This window comes from Thermobia domestica, chromosome 12 (genome assembly GCF_964235325.1).
Source record: "Thermobia domestica chromosome 12, izTheDome1.hap1.1, whole genome shotgun sequence".
NCBI lineage: Eukaryota > Metazoa > Arthropoda > Insecta > Zygentoma > Lepismatidae > Thermobia > Thermobia domestica.
The window spans coordinates 200,861,316-200,880,649 of NC_137465.1; the positions used below are offsets into that span (position 1 = coordinate 200,861,316).

The 19,334-nt window shown below is 35.8% G+C and overlaps 1 protein-coding gene across 1 annotated transcript in view; it reads left to right on the plus strand.

The window, feature by feature from the left end:
- LOC145666927 (uncharacterized) overlaps window positions 1–17,208 on the plus strand; it is a 33,111-nt gene extending 15,903 nt beyond the window's left edge. Inside the window, exons 2-3 of the mRNA XM_081734528.1 lie at window positions 4,729–5,176; window positions 14,880–17,208. Coding sequence (XP_081590654.1) covers window positions 4,797–5,176; window positions 14,880–15,771 — 1,272 coding nt within the window. The 5' untranslated portion in view covers window positions 4,729–4,796 and the 3' untranslated portion in view covers window positions 15,772–17,208. The remainder of the gene's footprint in view (window positions 1–4,728; window positions 5,177–14,879) is intronic.
- Window positions 17,209–19,334: the final 2,126 nt, after the last annotated feature.

The window sequence follows — 19,334 nt, forward strand, 5'->3', positions numbered from 1 at the left end:
AGAACTTGGATTCGATTCTAGTACAAAAGACATGGAAAAGCAATGTGTTATTATTATTGTTAACTAGCTAAAACCAAGCAGACTCGAGTGTTGTGGTGGTGCAATTGGAAGAATGGTGCAATCTTATCCTATAACATGTAAGCATACTTCTGTTGTTGGATGCAGCACATTTCCGGCTATGTGTAATCCTTATGTTATGTGTTTTCCAGGAAAAGGTGCGGTCCTAGTAATGCAAAATTCCAAGAAGAGGCGTAGTCTGTTAACGTAAGATTCCAAGAAAAGGTGTGGTCTGTGCTATCTATTCTGTATTTAAATAGTGGAGTTGGCGAGGAGAAACCCATTCCCAAGCACGAGAACGAAAGCAAAAGAAACACCAGCCAGAAAGAAGCAAGAAGCCCAATTGCAGAAGCGGAGTTACCCATTGCTTTGGACTTTGTGAATTTGTGTGTGTCGTTTTAAGCAGGAAACTTTGTAGAGCGAAAGAGAACAGGAAGCGAGTGCCTCGGACTTTGTTTTTTAGCAGTGGACTTTGTAAGAACTTAGACTAAACTTTAAAAGAACTTAGAAGCAAAAAAACTCCAGCAGCCAAAATCTGCCTTAACTAGTAAATCGACGCTAATAGGTGGAAATAGCTGTTGGAGTTTTAGTGGTCTTTATTTTTTGTTTGCCATGCTTATGCTCTTGTGTGGTGCTGTATAAGAATGTGCGAAAAGTATTACGACTTTGAGAATCCATCTTTAAAACAGACAGATACAGAGAACCTAGACATCGACAAAGAACTACGTAACATTGGCAAGAAATTATTCCAGGAAGTGTACATATGCAAAGACCCAAAATTAACTCACAACACCTTTTGGACAACTCTTAGACGGGAAAAGCTTATAAGAAAACTCGACCTAGGCTAATAACTGCTGCACCTAAACCTTGGATAACAACCGGAATTAAAACTTCCATACGAATTCGAAACAAGCTTCGTCGACAGGGCAAAGTGGAATTCGCTAGCAAAATTAGACATTACTTAAACATACTACGAGAAAAATACTACCGAGAAGAAATTTTAAAATGTGATCACAATCGAATGTGGAAATTGGTTAACGAATACCTTAAACGAGGCAAAGTTATTCTATCCTCTAATACACAAAACCTTAGGAAAACACCGAGAAGAAGCATCAATTCTATACAATACCAAGGAAACGCAGAGACACTAAATTCTTTTTTCGTTGAGGTTGGACAAAAGTTACAGGAGAAGAATCCAAAAGGAAGAAAGACAGCAGACAACATTGTACAAAAACTTTTACGTGGAAACCAATTACTGCAAGAGAATTAGAAGACGCTATAACTAAATTGGAATGGGGGGAAAATACTGCAGACGATGGTGTTAGTGTTTCGTTTCTTAAAAATTACAAGTGTTTAGTGTCGGATGTGTCAACGTGTATATTTAATCTGTGCTTAAAAGTTGGTTACTTTCCGGGAGCTCTAAAACGAGCTACAATTACACCTATTTTCAAAGCAGGAACAGCTACGGATCCAGGTAACTTTCGACCAATCTCTATTCCTTCTAACATAGGCAAATTATTAGAAGGATGTGTGCAGAAAAGACTAACAGAATATTTGGAAAGTTCTAACTTCTTCTATAATTATCAATTCGGCTTTAGGGAAAACAAATGTACAGAAGACGCAATTTTAGAATTAAATAAGGAACTAAATGTGGACAACAGACCAAAGTTAGCAATTTACTTGGACATTAACAAAGCATTCGATACTTTTTTGCATAGATTGTTGTTAAGTAAGCTAGAGAAATTAGGAATAAAAGGTGTGGTTCTAAAGTTCTTTAATTCTTTCTTGGCTAATCGATATTGTAGAACTAGAGTAGGCAATGCAGTCCCGAACTGGAAGAAACTAGTATGCGGTGTTCCCCAAGGTAGTTGGTTTCCCCATTGTTGTTCGAAAATTATATAAACTCAATTGGCAAACTAAAACTAAATGGTAAACTGTGTCTGTTTCCTGACGATATAGCTCTATTTTCTACATGGTAACAACGCAAAAGAATTGTATAGGAAAACCAACAAAGACATAGATAAAATAAGAGAATACTTAGTTTCTTGTAAATTGTGTATAAATGTTGCTAAATATGAATTTTCGAGCTTTAACTTGGAGCAAGAAGCAGAAGACAAATCGGTTTTGCACGATGTTAACTGTAAGAAATCTTGTAAGTGCATTCCTTTAAAGCACGTACCAAATTTTAAGTATTTAGGCGTTTACATAGACAGAAACCTAAGCTGAGATGAACACATTAGCTATTTAAGGAAACAAATTAGAAAGAACTTATCAGCTTTCAATGTAGTACGCAAAAATTCTCACTGCTCTGCTATCTTCCATGCTTTTGTCGACGCCTCTATTGTGTATGGATTGCCTCTGTACTATTCTGGTAACTACTCTGGTTTATTTGCTTAAGGTAGGTTTTTAACTAGACAACATAGAGTTAAAACCGCACTTTTAATAGGCACACAAATACTTCTTAGAAAGTTGTTACTAGCGATTCGAACCCAAGACACTAGCATTTTAACAGAGCAGCAGAACCAAGTATTAGAGAAGACGGAAACAGAATGCGAACTAAGATGTTTGCTTAACCCTATATACGAAGAAAAAATAAAAATAGCAGAGGAACAAAAGAAAATTAACGTAACCACTAACAGAAAAATCCAAAGACAAAAGGTTCTTCCATGGCTTAAATTGTATGGGAAACAAAATTAGACCTGTTTTGATTGTAAAACGCTGCATTCGCTTAAGTAACAATACGGAATTTAAATGGGAAACATGTACGGTATAAACGACTTCCTGGTAATTGCAAAAGAGGACAATTCCAAGGTTATCCGCTCTCGCCTAACAGTTTTTTTTGTCTTCTCCATCGTTTATAACTTTTACCAACAGACACGAAACATAATATGCAAAGAAAACCAGTTACAAGGTCTAAGGTCTATAGAACTGTGCACTTGCTGGCAACTGTCCGAAACGACTTCTTTATTTCTTTGGTTAACGAACTAATGCAGGATTGTTCTTCTCTTCGTTTGCTTAGTCACTCTTACTTGCTAAGCTTGTCTTTTTCGTGCCAATAACAAATCACAAAGTCAACCTCATAGATGCAGCCGCCTAAATCAACAAGAAAACTTAACATCTCTTAGCACTGACATCACTTAACCACCTTCTTGCACAATGGAAAATCGCTATATACCTAACATCTAAACAGGAAACGTAAACGAATAACGAGGAAAGAAGTCGAGAAAAAAAAAGTTTTAAAGAACAAACATAGAATGCCGGAATCGTGCGTTGGAAAAAGAACTTAAACATTGGAACATGGATCGAATGCTAGAATGCTACGTTTTAAAAAAGAGCGCGGACTTAAGAACAAACATCGAATCGAGCAGGGAACGTGAACGTTGGAACGTACGTTTATTTACAACGAACAAGAAACGTGAAAGTTAAAACGTGTGTTCTTATGTTTGCGTTGTTGCGTTTGTCCTTTGTTTATTTGTCTTCTTGCGTTTTAGTTGTTATGTTTGTCTTACCTTTTTTGCTTTCGTTTGCGTTTCTGTTATTCCATCTGTATATTTCCTTGCTTTCCTATCTACATATCCAAGAACACAAATTTCTCTAAGTAATTTTGAAACTTAAAACTACATTTATCTGTAGTTTCGCAAAGTAGCACAGTCGTTGGGTCAACTTGGAAGTGAGTGAGTGATAAATGAAAGTAAATCCGGGTAGAAGAAAATTCTCTCACAAACAAGGAAAAAGAATAAGAGAAAGGAATTAGAAAAATAGAACACCATATTGACAGAATAACGGTTTTCCTCCTGGGATCCATTACTTCGTTGTTCACTAAATTTTTAACCAAACAGAAATTCATCAAAAACGCTATCCAACATGCACCTGATTTGTAATCCTTAACAAGCTTCAGACCGAATTTAAATATCACCACAGATGATGATCTCAGTTTTTCCATAGTACCACACAAAAATGAAAAGAATAAAATATTTACAACTAAAAAGAATAATTACTCAACTTTGTGATTCTTTATAGATTGCAGTGCACTATTGGATACTGTATAGTTGTGCCAATACTGTAGAAAAGAAAATCGTATTTCAATGTTTTGTACTACTTTGTTCTGGAACATCTTAATCTGCTCCGCTATTCCATATTGGCTCTATTCTACCATTTTTACACTTCATTTTTTTTAAAGAACTATGTGGATGTGGACGTGGTTTAAAATATAAAACTAAAAAGCAAAATATAAGTAAAGATAATGAAATAACTAGAATAATTTCAGAATGAGACAAATGAGTATAGTTTGTTGAAAGTATCGTAAATCACACTTCCTTTAACGTTCGTTTCATCGTGGTATCATTTGATTTGTTTCAGCAATGTCAAGCGTGGGAGAGTCGGGTTCATTTCCAGGCAGGAGCTCATGATGTTCGTATTCCACGTTAATCAGTAGGTCTTATCTCATATAGTCTCGATGCTGAAAGGGACGTTAAGCTCAAAATCAACTCAACCCTTAGAAATACCAGTTAAGCTTCTCTTTCAGCACCGATCCTATGGGATGTCTAAATAGTCTAATATTCTTAATATTGTAATTTATTTTCGAGAAAGATTTGGTTACTTTGTACTTAAAACTGTCTGCGTTGAATATAAAGTTACATAATGAGCAACAATATTTTCTAATGCTTTCAGAACTTTTCGTATCTCTCAAACAGTAATGATGAAGGCCTCAACTTCCAACGTAAAGAACAATTAACTAAATGGCTTTCGATTCCCCCAACATTGTTTGGATTAAAGTTGAAAATGAAACAGAAGATGAGCCTATTAAAGATTGCATGTATGAAATACCGAATAGTAATGCCAGTGAGTTAGATCATAAGGATCCTCTTTCGCTATGTTCTGTGCCATACGTGGAGTGTAGGACACAAGGAAAAAATGAGAAAGAGGGAACTAATAGTATTAAACTGTCATTGTTACGACAAACTTTGATGCATAAACTTGCAGTCACTTTGAAAGGTTATGAGCATGATACAACAGAAGACTCAACTAATCACACGTATGGCATTACTGACGATCACACCGAAGAGAATGCTGAAGCTACTGTGTGTAGTGAAATTGATACAAACTCTCAGGAACTCAGGTATGTTTACATGTATGCATTTCTTTATATTTATTCATAAAATTATTCTAGAACTTACAATGCTTTTTAACTTACCTTTTCGTCCTCATTTCCTTTAAATTAAACTAATGAATCGTAGTTCGGTAAGTAAAGAACACAATTTATTGCTTACTCTTAAGATACTGATAAATAACAATCACAACATTTATGATTTCAAGAAACAGGTTAAAACATAATAATTGTAAATATTTGCTTTGTAGTTTCTTGAATCCATAGTAAGATAGCAATAAAATAAATCCTTTTAGCCAAAGCTTTGAAGCATGAAGTCTTAACCACCTCCGAGTTCCATATCCTTGCTTTATGTCCTGAGAAAAGACTGCTATCAGAAGGTAAACTGCTATTTTGCAGTATGGATTTCTCCCAGTTGTAAATAATCCATTTCAAGACGGCAATGGGGAAGTTCAACAAAATCATAGTTCAGTTCATGGTTCTGTTTTGGTTCACGCATGGTTTCAATACGAAACCAATGTTGAATTACTTGACTCGATTCTTAGAGCATCTTACGTGAATTCAATGCAAAATTTATGGGAGAAATTACTAGAACACTACAAAAAAATTGGCTTGGTAATCCATAAAGGAGAGCTGATGATCTATGGGAGCTAGTTCTTGATGCGTGAGAAGAGGTTGCATCTGACATCGACATGTTGCCAAGTAAGTTTACTCTTTGCCAAAGAGATTAAGAGCCGTTATAAAAGCTCATGAGAACTCCACAAGATAATTATCTTGAATAAGCCTTAAACAATTTCCTTACAATACCAAAAATATTCTTCTAAGAGCTACCTAATTACATCTATTTTCCCTCTAACTTGACTTTAATTGAGACTTGAGACTTCCCGTGTAATTCAAAAAAATATTTTACTTATTTACCTGAATAGGTTCACTGTATTTCGTGTTAATTGGTTAGCGTTACTGTTTCCAAAAACGTAGATCTAGTTCGATTCTTCGCGGAAGAGTTTTTCATGTGTTCAGCACCGAGCCACAGTTGTTTTAAAAACATTCTCTTTGTAATCTGAATGCGAAATATTTGCAAAACTGTAACTCGGAGAACTATACAAAATGTAAAGGATATGCAAGAAAAGTAGGGTACCCGAAATAATAAAAACAAACAAAATTGTGAGAGAAAGGTACACTCTATCACGTAAAAAGAGAAGTTATAAATATTTTCCTCAGTGCCACATTCTTAGTCACCTGAAAGTATATTTTGTCACAGAATATTTTCCTAATGCAACCGAAGCATTTCAAAGAAATATTAATTACAGCATTGTGTATCAAGAATCATATGTCCCTTTATTCTACTTCCGCATAATCTCCATTTTCAAACCTTTGCACGGAACACAAGTATAGACCTTCAAATGCACATAGCATTTAATTCACAATCAATGTGCTTGTACGCTTGTGAGAAAATTAGAGCATATATCACGCATATGCAACATAGCAATATAGAGCACTTAAACTGGCTTCAAAAAATACAATTCTCTGTCTAAAATGTAGAGTCATGTACAGAGAACAACACAAATGGAGTAGCTGAAATGACTGTTCATGCAGGACAAGAGCACGTTTATGGAAGACATTTGAAAATATATTAGACTCCCTTTCTTTCACTTAGGAAGATTATTTCAATAGAAAATTAAACTGTAAATTCCCAGCTCATACGAAGCACTATCTTGTGAACTTAATATTAAACATCTCAAAAATTTCACCGCAATATTGAGACAGACATTTTTTTATATGTATTGAGGAGCATATTGTAGAAATTACTCTCTTGTACGATTTCCCCGTTAGAAGAGCAAGCTTCGAAAACGCTAGGCATATCTACTCAAGTTCAATAAGAAATTCATTTACCAAGTATGAACTCCGTAATAGGATGGCCTCGTGAGAAACTGCTTGTGAGCCAAGTGTTATGTAGCATTTTTTTTCATAATAAGGTAGCAAATATCATCTATTTCATTTGCATATAGCTATATAATAACCACCTAATATTCCAGTATTTCGTTCAAATGGGAGTCATTTGTGTAGAGAAATAAGTGGCCAGTACGTTATTAATATTAATATAATGAAATTTTTGTGTAAACCCTAAAGTCCCCCCAAAAGGTGCTAAGAAACAAGCACAATGGGCTCCCTCAATTAAGTTCCTGGTATTTTTCTATCTCAGTTTTTGTTTTATCTTTAGTCGTTTCTGATTTAAAGGTACGAGACAAATTCAAAACTCTTCCTGCATTTACAACGATAAGCGTTAATCGTAAAGAGAGTGCAATGATTAAGTAATATAACACTTCTTTCTGGAGCGAGTAGTTTCTCATTCGATCTACGGTCACGGGAGTTTGTTGTGGACAGCATCATGTCCGTGAGATTTTTCGGGGAATATGTTCCCCTCACATTCTTAATGCTCGGATTATTAATAATCATCAGTCTTTAGCCTAAGGACCATGTGGCATCACACTAGAAATTTCGTTTAAATTGATTAATTTCAGTTTGTATTGAAATAATTATGTAAACCTATTAGTTTATCTTTTAGAAAGTATATAATTAAAATTTCATATTTTGTGTTATCTATTTTCATTTAAAAAAAATTCTTCAAACTTTTTCTCTTTTTAAGTATTACTTTAATCTGACACAATTTACTTCATGTTAATCGTTGACACTATCCTGCATGCGTATCAAGTTTTCAACTGTTCTCCAGGAATGTTTTAATCGAATGACGAAATCAAACGTAAAAAAGAAAGAATAAGTCTACAGCCCTCATTGCCGCGTGGCAACTCAGTACGCTAACCACTATGCCACAAAGTTGTAAATATAATTCATATTAGTGATTTTCTCGTTAGTTTCTCTTCCGTGCTTGGATTCTTAACACGTTCGAGTCGGAGCCCATTCCTGCGATGTTTTTCCCTCAAGTCGGCCGGATTTGCGATACTTCGATTTTTATAGTGTAAGAACGTTAGATCAATGAAATGTTTTTCTTGAAATATTGAACTTAGTACTATAGAATACAACATTTTCAACCTGTTCTCTCATTTTTATGTACCTTCTTTGCTTTTTAATATTTGTACATTTTTCAGTCATAAAAAAGAGTCGGCCAGCAATATGATTGATTATAAGTATGCACATATGAGCTTTTTTGGCGCATTACAGCCCTTCAAATGTTACCAATCATCAATACAAACATTAGATACTTTAAAAGGCAGAAAGGTATTCATATAAAGTAAAAATATAGTACAAGATCGCTTATTTCTATTTTTCACCTGGAGTCGCCCTTTTGTCATCCATACCTTTTACATTCGCTCTTCTCTCGTGCTGCCATTGCGAGAAAATGTATAAGAATATAAATACATAAATACGATTGTTGTACCTAAGAAAATATTACAAAGCAGGGTGGAAAAAATCATGATTTTTTTTTAAAAAAATCATTTTTGTTGATTTTTTTTATTTAAATCGATTTTTTTGATTTAAATCAAATCATCATCATCGTATAATACAAGTCGCGAACTGAAGAAAAAACATTATGAATTAGTATTAAATGTTAATTATGCCATTTAAGTGAAAGTATTGGGTTTTAATTTTGAATTAATTCCCAATCGTTAACCTATTTCAATCCCAAACAATGTTTCTTAAGCATTAAGGAAAAAGTACATCAATGTATATCAACATGACACTTTTCTTTTCATGAAAGTTACTGATATTTGGCAGAGGCATATTTTTAAACAATTGGAACTAGCTAGCGGCACGAAATACATATAAAGTACATAAATTTCGTCTGAAATTAACTAACTAACTCTATGAGCTATGGAACCCGAATGTTCAATGCCATGTTCACAAAAGCTTCCTGACTTCTATCCTTAGTCAACTGAGTCCAGTTTCTATTTTGTATTCTTATTTCTGCGAGATCCATCTTAATATTGTCCTCCCATCTGTGCCTAGGTCTTCCTAATGGTCGTTTTCCAATTGGACTTCCAGTTAAAACTTTGAAAGCGTTCCTACTTTCTTCCATTCTCGCTACATGACCTGCCCACCTGAGCCTCCAAGATCTGATGACCCTAACAATGTTTGGTGAACGATATAAATTATGCAGTTCCTCATCATGAAGTGTTCGCCGATCCTCATTTCTGTTCGTTTTGGTTCCGAATATTCGTTTCAGGATTTTATTCTCAAATACTTTCAGTCTGCGTTCTTCCCTCAGTGTAAGCGACTATGTTTCACAACCATACATCACAACAGGCATAATTATCGTTTTATATATATTTTTAAAGCTTCAAATTCCTCGACAGAATTCGCGACGATAAGAGATTTTGAACTGATTTAATAACACGAATTCCCTGCTTTTAGTCGATATTTAATTTCTTCGTGAATATCGTTTTCTGATCCTATATATTAGCCGATGGCAGAACTTTCTTTGCCTTTATGCGATGAGCTTTTGTAAGTCAAAAATTTTCTGCAGGAATTCCAAAATAAAAAAAAAATCAAGATGATTAGTTCCAGCAGAAGAAACACTTGTGATTGTTAAAAATATGCTTTATGTGACATGAAAAACAGCCCAAATGTGAGTTGTCCGTGCATTTAAGACATCTATACATAGCAGGCACGTTTTTATACTATTCTGTTGACTATTTCATTTCCTCTGACAATTTTTCCTGCACAGGCGCGGCAAATTTTCTGCGATCACATCGCAGATCGCGGCATGTTCTGCAATGGGGTCAAGTATCCACTTTATTAAAGGTATTATTCGATATTTTAACGCATCCAAAATTTGTCGTATTACAATCCCGAGGAACTTACAATCCCGCCCAAAATTTTAAAATCTTTTTTTTTATTTAGAAGAGGGGATCGGACCCCTCTAAATACGCCCTTATTATCTGGAAACAAACAAATAGACGTGGACACAAAAGAGTTTTCATCTGTAATGTCCATGGTGATTTCCTTGTTGGAATAGAAATTTTAAAACCCTGTGTTACAAAGAAAAGAAAACAGGGTTCACCCGTTACCCGTTCAAATGGGATTTTCCCTGATCGTTCTCTACATGATACTCGTTTTGATACTGTGCTTACATACATTTGAGTCTCATTGTATTATGATTATTATCTTCCATAATTGAAATAACAGAAGATAAACGGGATTTTACTTACTTCCACTTTAAATTAATTCATTTCGGAATTTGATTTAAATCAACGATTTTTATTTAAAAAATCAAGTGATTTAAATCTTGATTAAAATCGTGATTTAAATCAGACTGATTTAAATCAATCCACCCTGTTACAAAGAGAGACCCCCACCCATTTACATAGATGCTTATGTTGCAGTCATCCTTATTGGTCACTCAAGACAAAAGAAAAACAATCTGAACTTCTCTGGTATAGAAGCGCCCCCAACGTAATCTGGGTCAACATTTGAATCATCAATTTCAGATCTAGAATCAACAGCAAACTCATCAAGTATATTCCATACTACTTCTTGGAATAAATTTCCCATTTTGAGTCAAAAATGCATACAACGATGTGAAATTAATGACTGCTGGCGAAGAGAGAATGCTACTAAACACACGGGAAACGCATACCAATTGTTACCTCTGTAACACGCTCTGCACCGGATGCACTGCCACCTGTATTTTTTTTACCAGTACTAAAACGATCACAAAGTATACAGGAAGTCCATAAAGTCCTGCAGGAAAGTAAAACTCCATAACTTGGAAACTACGTAATGTATTAACAAATACTTTTTGGTGTGCTTACAGAAAGGTTCAAAGTTTTGTTTCAGGTAGTTAAGGTTCATCGCCAAACCTCCAATTGTGCACCATTCACGTCCAAACACTCTTGCAGTCTTTTTGGGAAAACAAGAATTGCGTGTTGGCGTGTTGTCTGGAATGTTCAAAATCACATGTTATTTTCTTCTTGACACCGTGCAGATTAGCTGGTTTCTGCGAATACACCTTGGTCTTCACGTGTCCCCACAGCCAGTGAAAGCGATAAATCTGGTGATCTTGCAGGCCAAGGTGTGGGTCCTCTTCGGACAACCCATCTCTCCTTAAATTCTTCGTTAAGAAACTGTCGAACTTGAAGGGAAAGTGCGGCGGTGCCCCATCCTGTTGCATGTGGACCTCATTAAGGATGCCTAACCTAGTAAGTTCTGGCAGGAATGTCTGTAGCATGTTCAGATAATTGTTACCATTTACTGTCTCTTCCTCGAAGAAAAAAGGACCGATGTGGTCCATTGAAACAGCACACCACACATTGACCTTGAAACTACGCCGCTTGTGCTCCTCGAATTCACGTAGATTTTCCACCCCGAAATTCGGTAGTTATGCCTGTTCACTTTTCCCGACACATGAAATGTGCCTTCATCTGAAAACAGAAATCGAGACAGGTCACCATCTTCTTGTAAGCGGGTAAGCATTTACTCACAAAATTCCATTCTTACATCATAGTCTTTCTCTATCAGCCCGTGCACAAATTTTAACTTATAGGGCAGGATTTTCAAATTATTGCGTACAATATTGCGTAACGTTGATTTCGGTATTCCCAGTTCCAATGACCTACATTTAAGCGACTTCATTGAACTCCTGGCTGCCCTGTCCTGCAACGTGTGAATCAGATTGCCACTCGTTCCTGGCTTTCCACTGCGTGTTAAGTCTGACACACTTCCCGTTTCTTTGAACTTCTCGTACCACCTCTTGATACTTGTTCCTACTGGGGGTGTTTTCCCATACGTTGTTTGGAACTTGCTCCGCACTGAAACGCAAGATTTTAATTCTGCAAACCACAAAACACATTGTACCTTTTCTTTAATAGACGTCATCTTAAGTCACGTGATTAGCAGCGCAAACGTCATCGAGCATTGTGCCCAGAACAAAAATTTAAATTTCCCTTCTTCCAACCCCAAAAATTTATACACTTAAGTGTAACGGTTTCCAAGTTATAGTTTTACTTTTTTGGAGGACTTTATGGTCTCCCTGTATATGAGAAGTCGAGAGTCGTTTTCAGGTGCCAATCCAATATTCAAATTAACGGAAATTTCAGCACGTCGGGGAGACGTGATCCGTCCACTGAGGAAAAGAAAAACAACGGCTACGTGACGTGCTGAGATTCGAATGTGTTAATAATTATTTTATTTCAGTCACTATATTTTTCACTGTCTATAATTCAGTTATTTCGATACGATAAATCTGTTAGAAACTGATAAATATCACTTTAGAAACTGCTCTATTTGGAATGTTCTTTACAACATAAATTTGTTTCTGCATTTGAATCTAAGTATGTACTTTCAGTAGGCCAACCAGATTATTGTCATGGTTGCAATTGCAACTATAGATATAATTTACTGACTATTTTCTTAAATAATGATTCCCTTCGCATGAAATATTGATCAACTAAATGAGCATTTTCTATCTTACTTTCAGCTAAAGAATATACATTAAAGAAAAAGGAGATGGACTTGTGATTTGGTTTAATGTATATGATGAAATGTACTATATTACATAAATATAAGCAGATCCCTTTTTTAAAAAACACGGTTTTTCGCAAACAGGATTCTAACCTATATTAAAATGAAGCTCTGAACCCACCTCCGTTATGCTAACAACTACACCAAGAAGATTTTACTGTAGAAGTTGTCCATCTGTATATTCTAACCTTAGTGAACTACACCCCGTAGAAGCATGAACTTTATATCACCCAATAAGCCAGATTTTGATTTAATTTTCCTTTTTTTATCATATTTTATGACCTTTTCGTATGTAGCAGAATGGAGAGAGAATAGATTTCCCTCTAAGCACAGATTTGAGGGATGTAAGCATCTAGAGTATTTTTCGAGCTTAGTTTTTTGCCGTCTAGGTTTCTATATCCATAAGTGTGCAAAATTTGAACATCTTAAATCTAATAATTCAAGGCGAATCCAGATAAATGGTGTACTTGCTTTATATATATAGGGTGTTCATAAACTAGACCGACAAACTTAAGAGGTGATTCCTCACATCAAAATAAGGGAAAAGGTCATATGAACCTATGGCCAAAAGTATATTGTTTCAGGGCTAGTGCTGTCCAAAATCGCGAAAAAGCCAACTTTCAAGAGGCCCTGTTTCGAATTCGAGAGACTGGATGGTGGTCCTTCTCAGCGTAAAGGAAGTCACGCGTACGCAATCCAAAAATGCATATTACATTAATGTTGAATGGGTGTACACATTTTTCTCTGCAGGGTGAAATTTCCAGGCATGCCATCAACCGAATTTTGAGATATACTCTGACTTTATGGTTGGTTCACAGCAGGCAAACGATAAACCTTGATAGCAGTAAACACGGAATCTTTGGCGCGATGTCGGAAGTGTTAAGGATCGTCAGCAGCACGGTCTCTCCTACTCAGGAAAACGCATGGTGCGACGTTTTCCAAGTAAAGAAAGCGTGAAGTATACCGCGACGAAATACATATCTTCACACGTTATTCCGAGCACAAAGAAACATGGAGCTGCCAGTGTCTAACACTTCTGCCTTCTCTCCGAAGCATTGGATGTCTATTGTCAAGGTTTACCTCGTGCCTACTTTGGACCTTTTATGAAATCGGTATATATGAAAACTCTATTGAAAACATATCTGAAAATTACACCTTGTAGGGAATGCCCTCTACATCTATTGAAATATGCACTTTTGAATTTAATATGCGTGACTTACTTTACGCTGATAAGAACCACCACCCATAGTTTCTCGAATTCAAAATAGGGTCTATTTAAATTTAGCTTTTTCGCGTTTTTGGACAGCCCTAACTCTGAAACTATGCACTTTTCACCATAAGTTCATATGAACTTTTTCTCTTATATTGATGGGAGGAATCACCTCGTACAGTTTGTCGGTATAGTTCATTACCACCATATATATATATATAATAAAATTTACGAGAATATACCTGGTGTATCAGTAATAGCCGGTACCATAGGACAACCCGTTATGAGTAAAGATACTTTAAAATGGAAAGTGGAATAAAATTAAATCTAAAATAGTGCATTTTTCCATCAGCATTAGCCGCTGCGGCTCCACACTAATATGACCAATGAATAATTAAACAGCGATGTTGCAAGTTCAGCAGGGTGTTTCCTTAGGTCTTCACTATATCAACAATACAGCGTTACTGCGAAGTGCATTCGAGGTGTTCTAAGTTCCCTCTAACAATAATGTGCATCTTCATTCTCTAATTACGCACCCTTTCGTTCCGTTCAACCAGCCTGGTCAACAAGGAACGTTACTTTTTCATTTGATGTTAGCCGCCTTACCGGTGTGGTTCAGAAATGACTGGTGCACTGGAAAAATTCCACCCTTTTAGATTGAAAACCATCTCTTTGAAACTACTTTCCATTTTTCCCGATATTTACTCATAGCGGAGTTGTCTTATTGCCCCGGATTTCTCGTTTACCCAGTATATATTTCCTCTAGTTTCGAAAATACAAATGGTAAAGAAATCCTTCGGTAGTTCTGTGTTTCACATTACAACATATTTTATCTAATAGCTGCGTAGATTTTGTCCTCAGTCTATCACGAAATACACAAGTAACTCGCTTCTAAGATGGAATAAGTACTGTAACCCGATAACATGTCAGCGATTGCATTCACTATGTGTTTGGTATTATTTCTTATTTCTGTTTTCCTATTCGTGTTTATTTAAATCTATTACAAGTTCTATAAATACTTTACAGAAAACGGAATAAGCTTTTTGTACAAATGGGAGTGGATTCTCTTTCGCATGAGAAATCTCTTACTAGCGAGCACTGTCTGGAAGAACTTACTCGAAGATCAGAAATAGGAGGAAACATTTTAACACATCCTGGTGAGAAAAATCTTAAGTGTCAGGAGTATGGTAAGCGATTTACGCATAGAGTAGATATAATAAGACACATGATAACAGATACAGATGACAAACGTCATAGATCTCAAGAGTGTGTGAATGAATTTATTCCAAGTTCGGCTTTGGTAAGTCACACGGTAAAACATGCGGACGAAAAACCTTATAAATGCCAGACGTGCGGGAAGGGATTTAATCATAGATCAACATTAAGAAACCACATGTTTATACATACAGGTCAGAAATCCCATGCTTGTCAGGAATGTGGAAAGGTATTTAGTCGAAGGGCACTTTTGGTAAGACACATGCTAATACATAGAGATGAGAAACCTTATAAATGTGAAGTATGTGGCAAGGGGTTTAATAGAACATCATATTTGAAAGATCACATGTCAACACATACAGGTGAGACACGTTATACGTGCCAGGAATGTGGAAAGCGATTTACACAAAGAGCAGTTATGATAAATCATATGTTAACGCACGGAGATCAAAAACCGCATATATGTCAGATGTGTGGCAAGGGATTTAATCATAAATCAAGTTTGACAAATCATACAGTAACACATACAGGTGAAAAACCTTATAAATGTCACGAGTGCAATAAGAAATTTACTCGAAGATCAGTTATGGTAAGGCACATGTTAAGACATACAGATGAGAAACCTTATACGTGTAAAGTGTGTGGAAAGGGATTTAATCGAAGTTCACTTTTCAGGGTCCACATGTCAAGAAAGCATAGGTAAGTGTTCAGAAGTGTGTGCAGAAATTATTAAGGAGTCAAGTTTTAAAACATGCTTGTTATCATATGCGAATTATGAACGTAGGACATGTCCAGTGTGAAAGAAACGGTATAATCAAGGTTGAGATTTGTTATAACATTGTAATATATATATGGATAGATAGATAGATATAGATATATACACGTAAAAAATTGTATGCCTGTCAGGACAATGAAAAGAGATTTACGTTTAACAAAACTGCATACAGATTAAAATCATACTTGGCACATATACCAGGAAGTTTTGACAACAATTCAAGCTTAAAGATCACATTGAGATAATATATTTCCCATACATGTGAAGAGCGATGGTCAGAAAATATCTGAGAGCCCACATCGTAAGCAGTTTCAGAAATCATATTTCAATAAACAGTATCACAAACATGTGCAACGAAATCTTTTCACATGTATCAGAAAATACATATTTCATTTCGAAGACTATGTTTAGACACATAGAAGGCACATCTTGTAACTATAGGAAGTTGTGGAAAAAGATTTAAATATAAATGCAATTTGAAAAATCGTGTTTACACATGAAAAGTGTGTGACAGATAGTGCAGGCTATAAGTAGGTTTGGGAACACACAGCTTGTGGAAGAGCTTAGTTCGATTCGCGGGAAGATGATTTGTTTCAGATCACACGTTATGCTCTCGTTTCGTCTCATCTAGTCTCCCTGCTAAAAGGGACACTAAATCCAATCAAATATTGCACAAATAAATTTTACTGTAAAAGATGCCAAAATTTGCACCATTTACCTTCTAACAGGAGAAACTATCTAAAATGCCGGATAGACCCTCGGAAAAAATATGTAATGGTAGCTCCTTACAAGCTGAATTATGTGATTCCTTAAGTCTATTAATTAACTTCGTATGATTCTACGAAGTTTCACCGTAAATATCGTTCAAAGCTAAATCTGGATATCGAGGTGGCTGCTCAATTAGTTCTCGTGACCAATCTATTTCTTTGGACCTATCATTCAGAAACTGTTACACCGTAATGTGCGGGGCAGTAATCGTGCTATGATACGATTCCATTTGTTTCAAACTCCAACTGTCCATCAGCTGTAACACTTTCAACAACCTCTGTGATTAAAAAAGGTCTTACATTTTCAAGAAACTCCTGTGTACTGATGACCATTGACTAGAAATGAAATTCGTTTACTTGGTTGTAGCCAAGACAACAAAGCATCTTACCATCACAGTAGACGTAGCCAAGATAGGCACTGATTAACAACACTGCTCATTGAAATTTATTTGAATGATAACATATAATTTTTATGAACATTCAGTTGATTTTTATTTTTATATACTGACAAGTAAACCTTACGTTTGGGTGAATCGAGTTGCTGACTGAGACACATATGAGAAAGTAGTACTAAATGTGGTCAGTATTTCAGTGAAGTTGTAGGTGCGAAGCTCCAGGGGTTTAGGAGATACAACTACCAGAACATCATATGGAAGTACAGAATAGTCTTCATACAGTTGGAGGTAAAAGCTCTGTAAGACCTCTTGTAACGACAAAAGGTGAATAACAAATATATGGGTACATATTAGGACTAGGGGGAAGTCATATAGTAAGGGTATACCTGACGGCGGCCATCTTGAAATCCGCCATTTTGAATTAAGATTAAGTTTTTAAAATAGGAATAGGGTCATGTGATACATGATTTAAGGCGCAAATTTAATCTGAAGAACAACGGTGACGTTAATTTTGATTTATGCGCTATTGGTAAAAAGTTACAGGGAAATTAAATATTGTTGCAGCATATGTATTAGTCCTTTACCCGACCTTGTAAATTTTGTGTTAATGATAATAATTAAATAAAAAGCATGTGGATAACTATTAGCTCTATGGCAAGAGTTGCCTTGATGGCGGCCATGTTCAAATCCGCCATTTTGAATCAGACAAAAGTTTTAAACAAAACGCATAACATTGACACCTTATTAATAGCATATTTTACCAAAGCTCTAACGGTATAACCATTTTTGCTTTATCATTAACCAGCATTTGTTATCGCATAAACAAGTTGCAATTTTATGGAAAAATGACCAAAGTGGAATTGAGTCATAATTGAACTTGGGTCTTTCTTCCAGAAAAGTCCTCAATTAGTACAATCAATATGTAGTTCAGAAAAGAGTGCATGACTTGCACAAATGCTCTGCTCACAGTGAGCGCACCTGACAAAGGCAATCGAGTTACACTTAACACATTTGTCGTTAACAATTCCGTCAAAGCAGTAGTCGTAAGGAGCGATCCATTGAATTTTGTGCTGGTTAATGATAAAGCAAAAATGGTTATACCGTTGGAGTTACGGTAAAATTTGCCATTAATAAGATGTCATTGTTGTGCGTTTTGTTTAAAACTTTTGTCTCATTCAAAATGGTGGATTTGAACATGGCCGCCATCAAGGCAACTCTTACCATAGACCTAATATTTATCCACCTGCTTTTTATTTAATTATTATCATTAACACAAAATTTACAAGGTGGGGTAAAGAACTAATATGATACATATGCTGCAACAATATTTAATTTCCCTGTAACTTTTTACCAATAGCGCATAAATCAAAATTAACGTCACCGTTGTTCTTCTGATTAAATTTGCGCCTTAAATCATGTATCACATGACCCTATTCCTATTTTAAAAACTTAACCTTAATTTAAAATGGCAGATTTCAAGATGGCCGCCGTCAGGTATACCCTTACTATATGACTTCCCCCTAGTCCTAATATGTACCCATATATTTGTTATTCACCTTTTGTCGTTACAAGAGGTCTTACAGAGCTTTTACCTCCAACTGTATGAAGACTATTCTGTACTTCCATATGATCTTCTGGTAGATGTATCTCCTAAACCTCTGGAGCTTCGCACCTACAACTTCACTGAAATACTGACCACATTTAGTACTACTTTCTCATATGTGTCTCAGTCAGCAACTCGATTCACCCAAACGTAAGGTTTACTTGTGAGTTAGCAACATGTACAATGCTTGAGGAACCATAACTAGAGTTTGTCTCACAAAATGCAATTTTCCGATAACAAAATCAGTGTGGCTGCAACAGAATATTTTACTTAAAGCATTTTTTATGTATGCTGTATATAAACACTTGCATTTGCTCACCTTGGGTGTTAAACGAACTACTGTAAACCCTTTCGGAAATTTCCCGGTTGGAGGAGTAATGCATCAGCCACTCTCTGAAACACTTCTCTTGGCTTTCAATCAGGAGCGTCATTTCAGACTTCGCTTGAGGGGGGCAAAAGCACCACAGAAATAAGACTTTCAGGTTTTGTACTAGTATATTAGTAGCCAATTGATTAAAGTATATATATTCCTCAAACTCTTGGGGGGGGCAATTGCCCCCTTCTGCCCTCCCTAAATGACGCCCCTGCTTTCAATGCATGTACAGTATATACGTCGAATAAGCAACATTGAATAGTTATTGGTTCTTTCCTGCAGAACAGTATTAACTGGCTTCGAAAACTTCATAATAATATTGGATTATACTATAATGCTTATTCAGCAGTGAT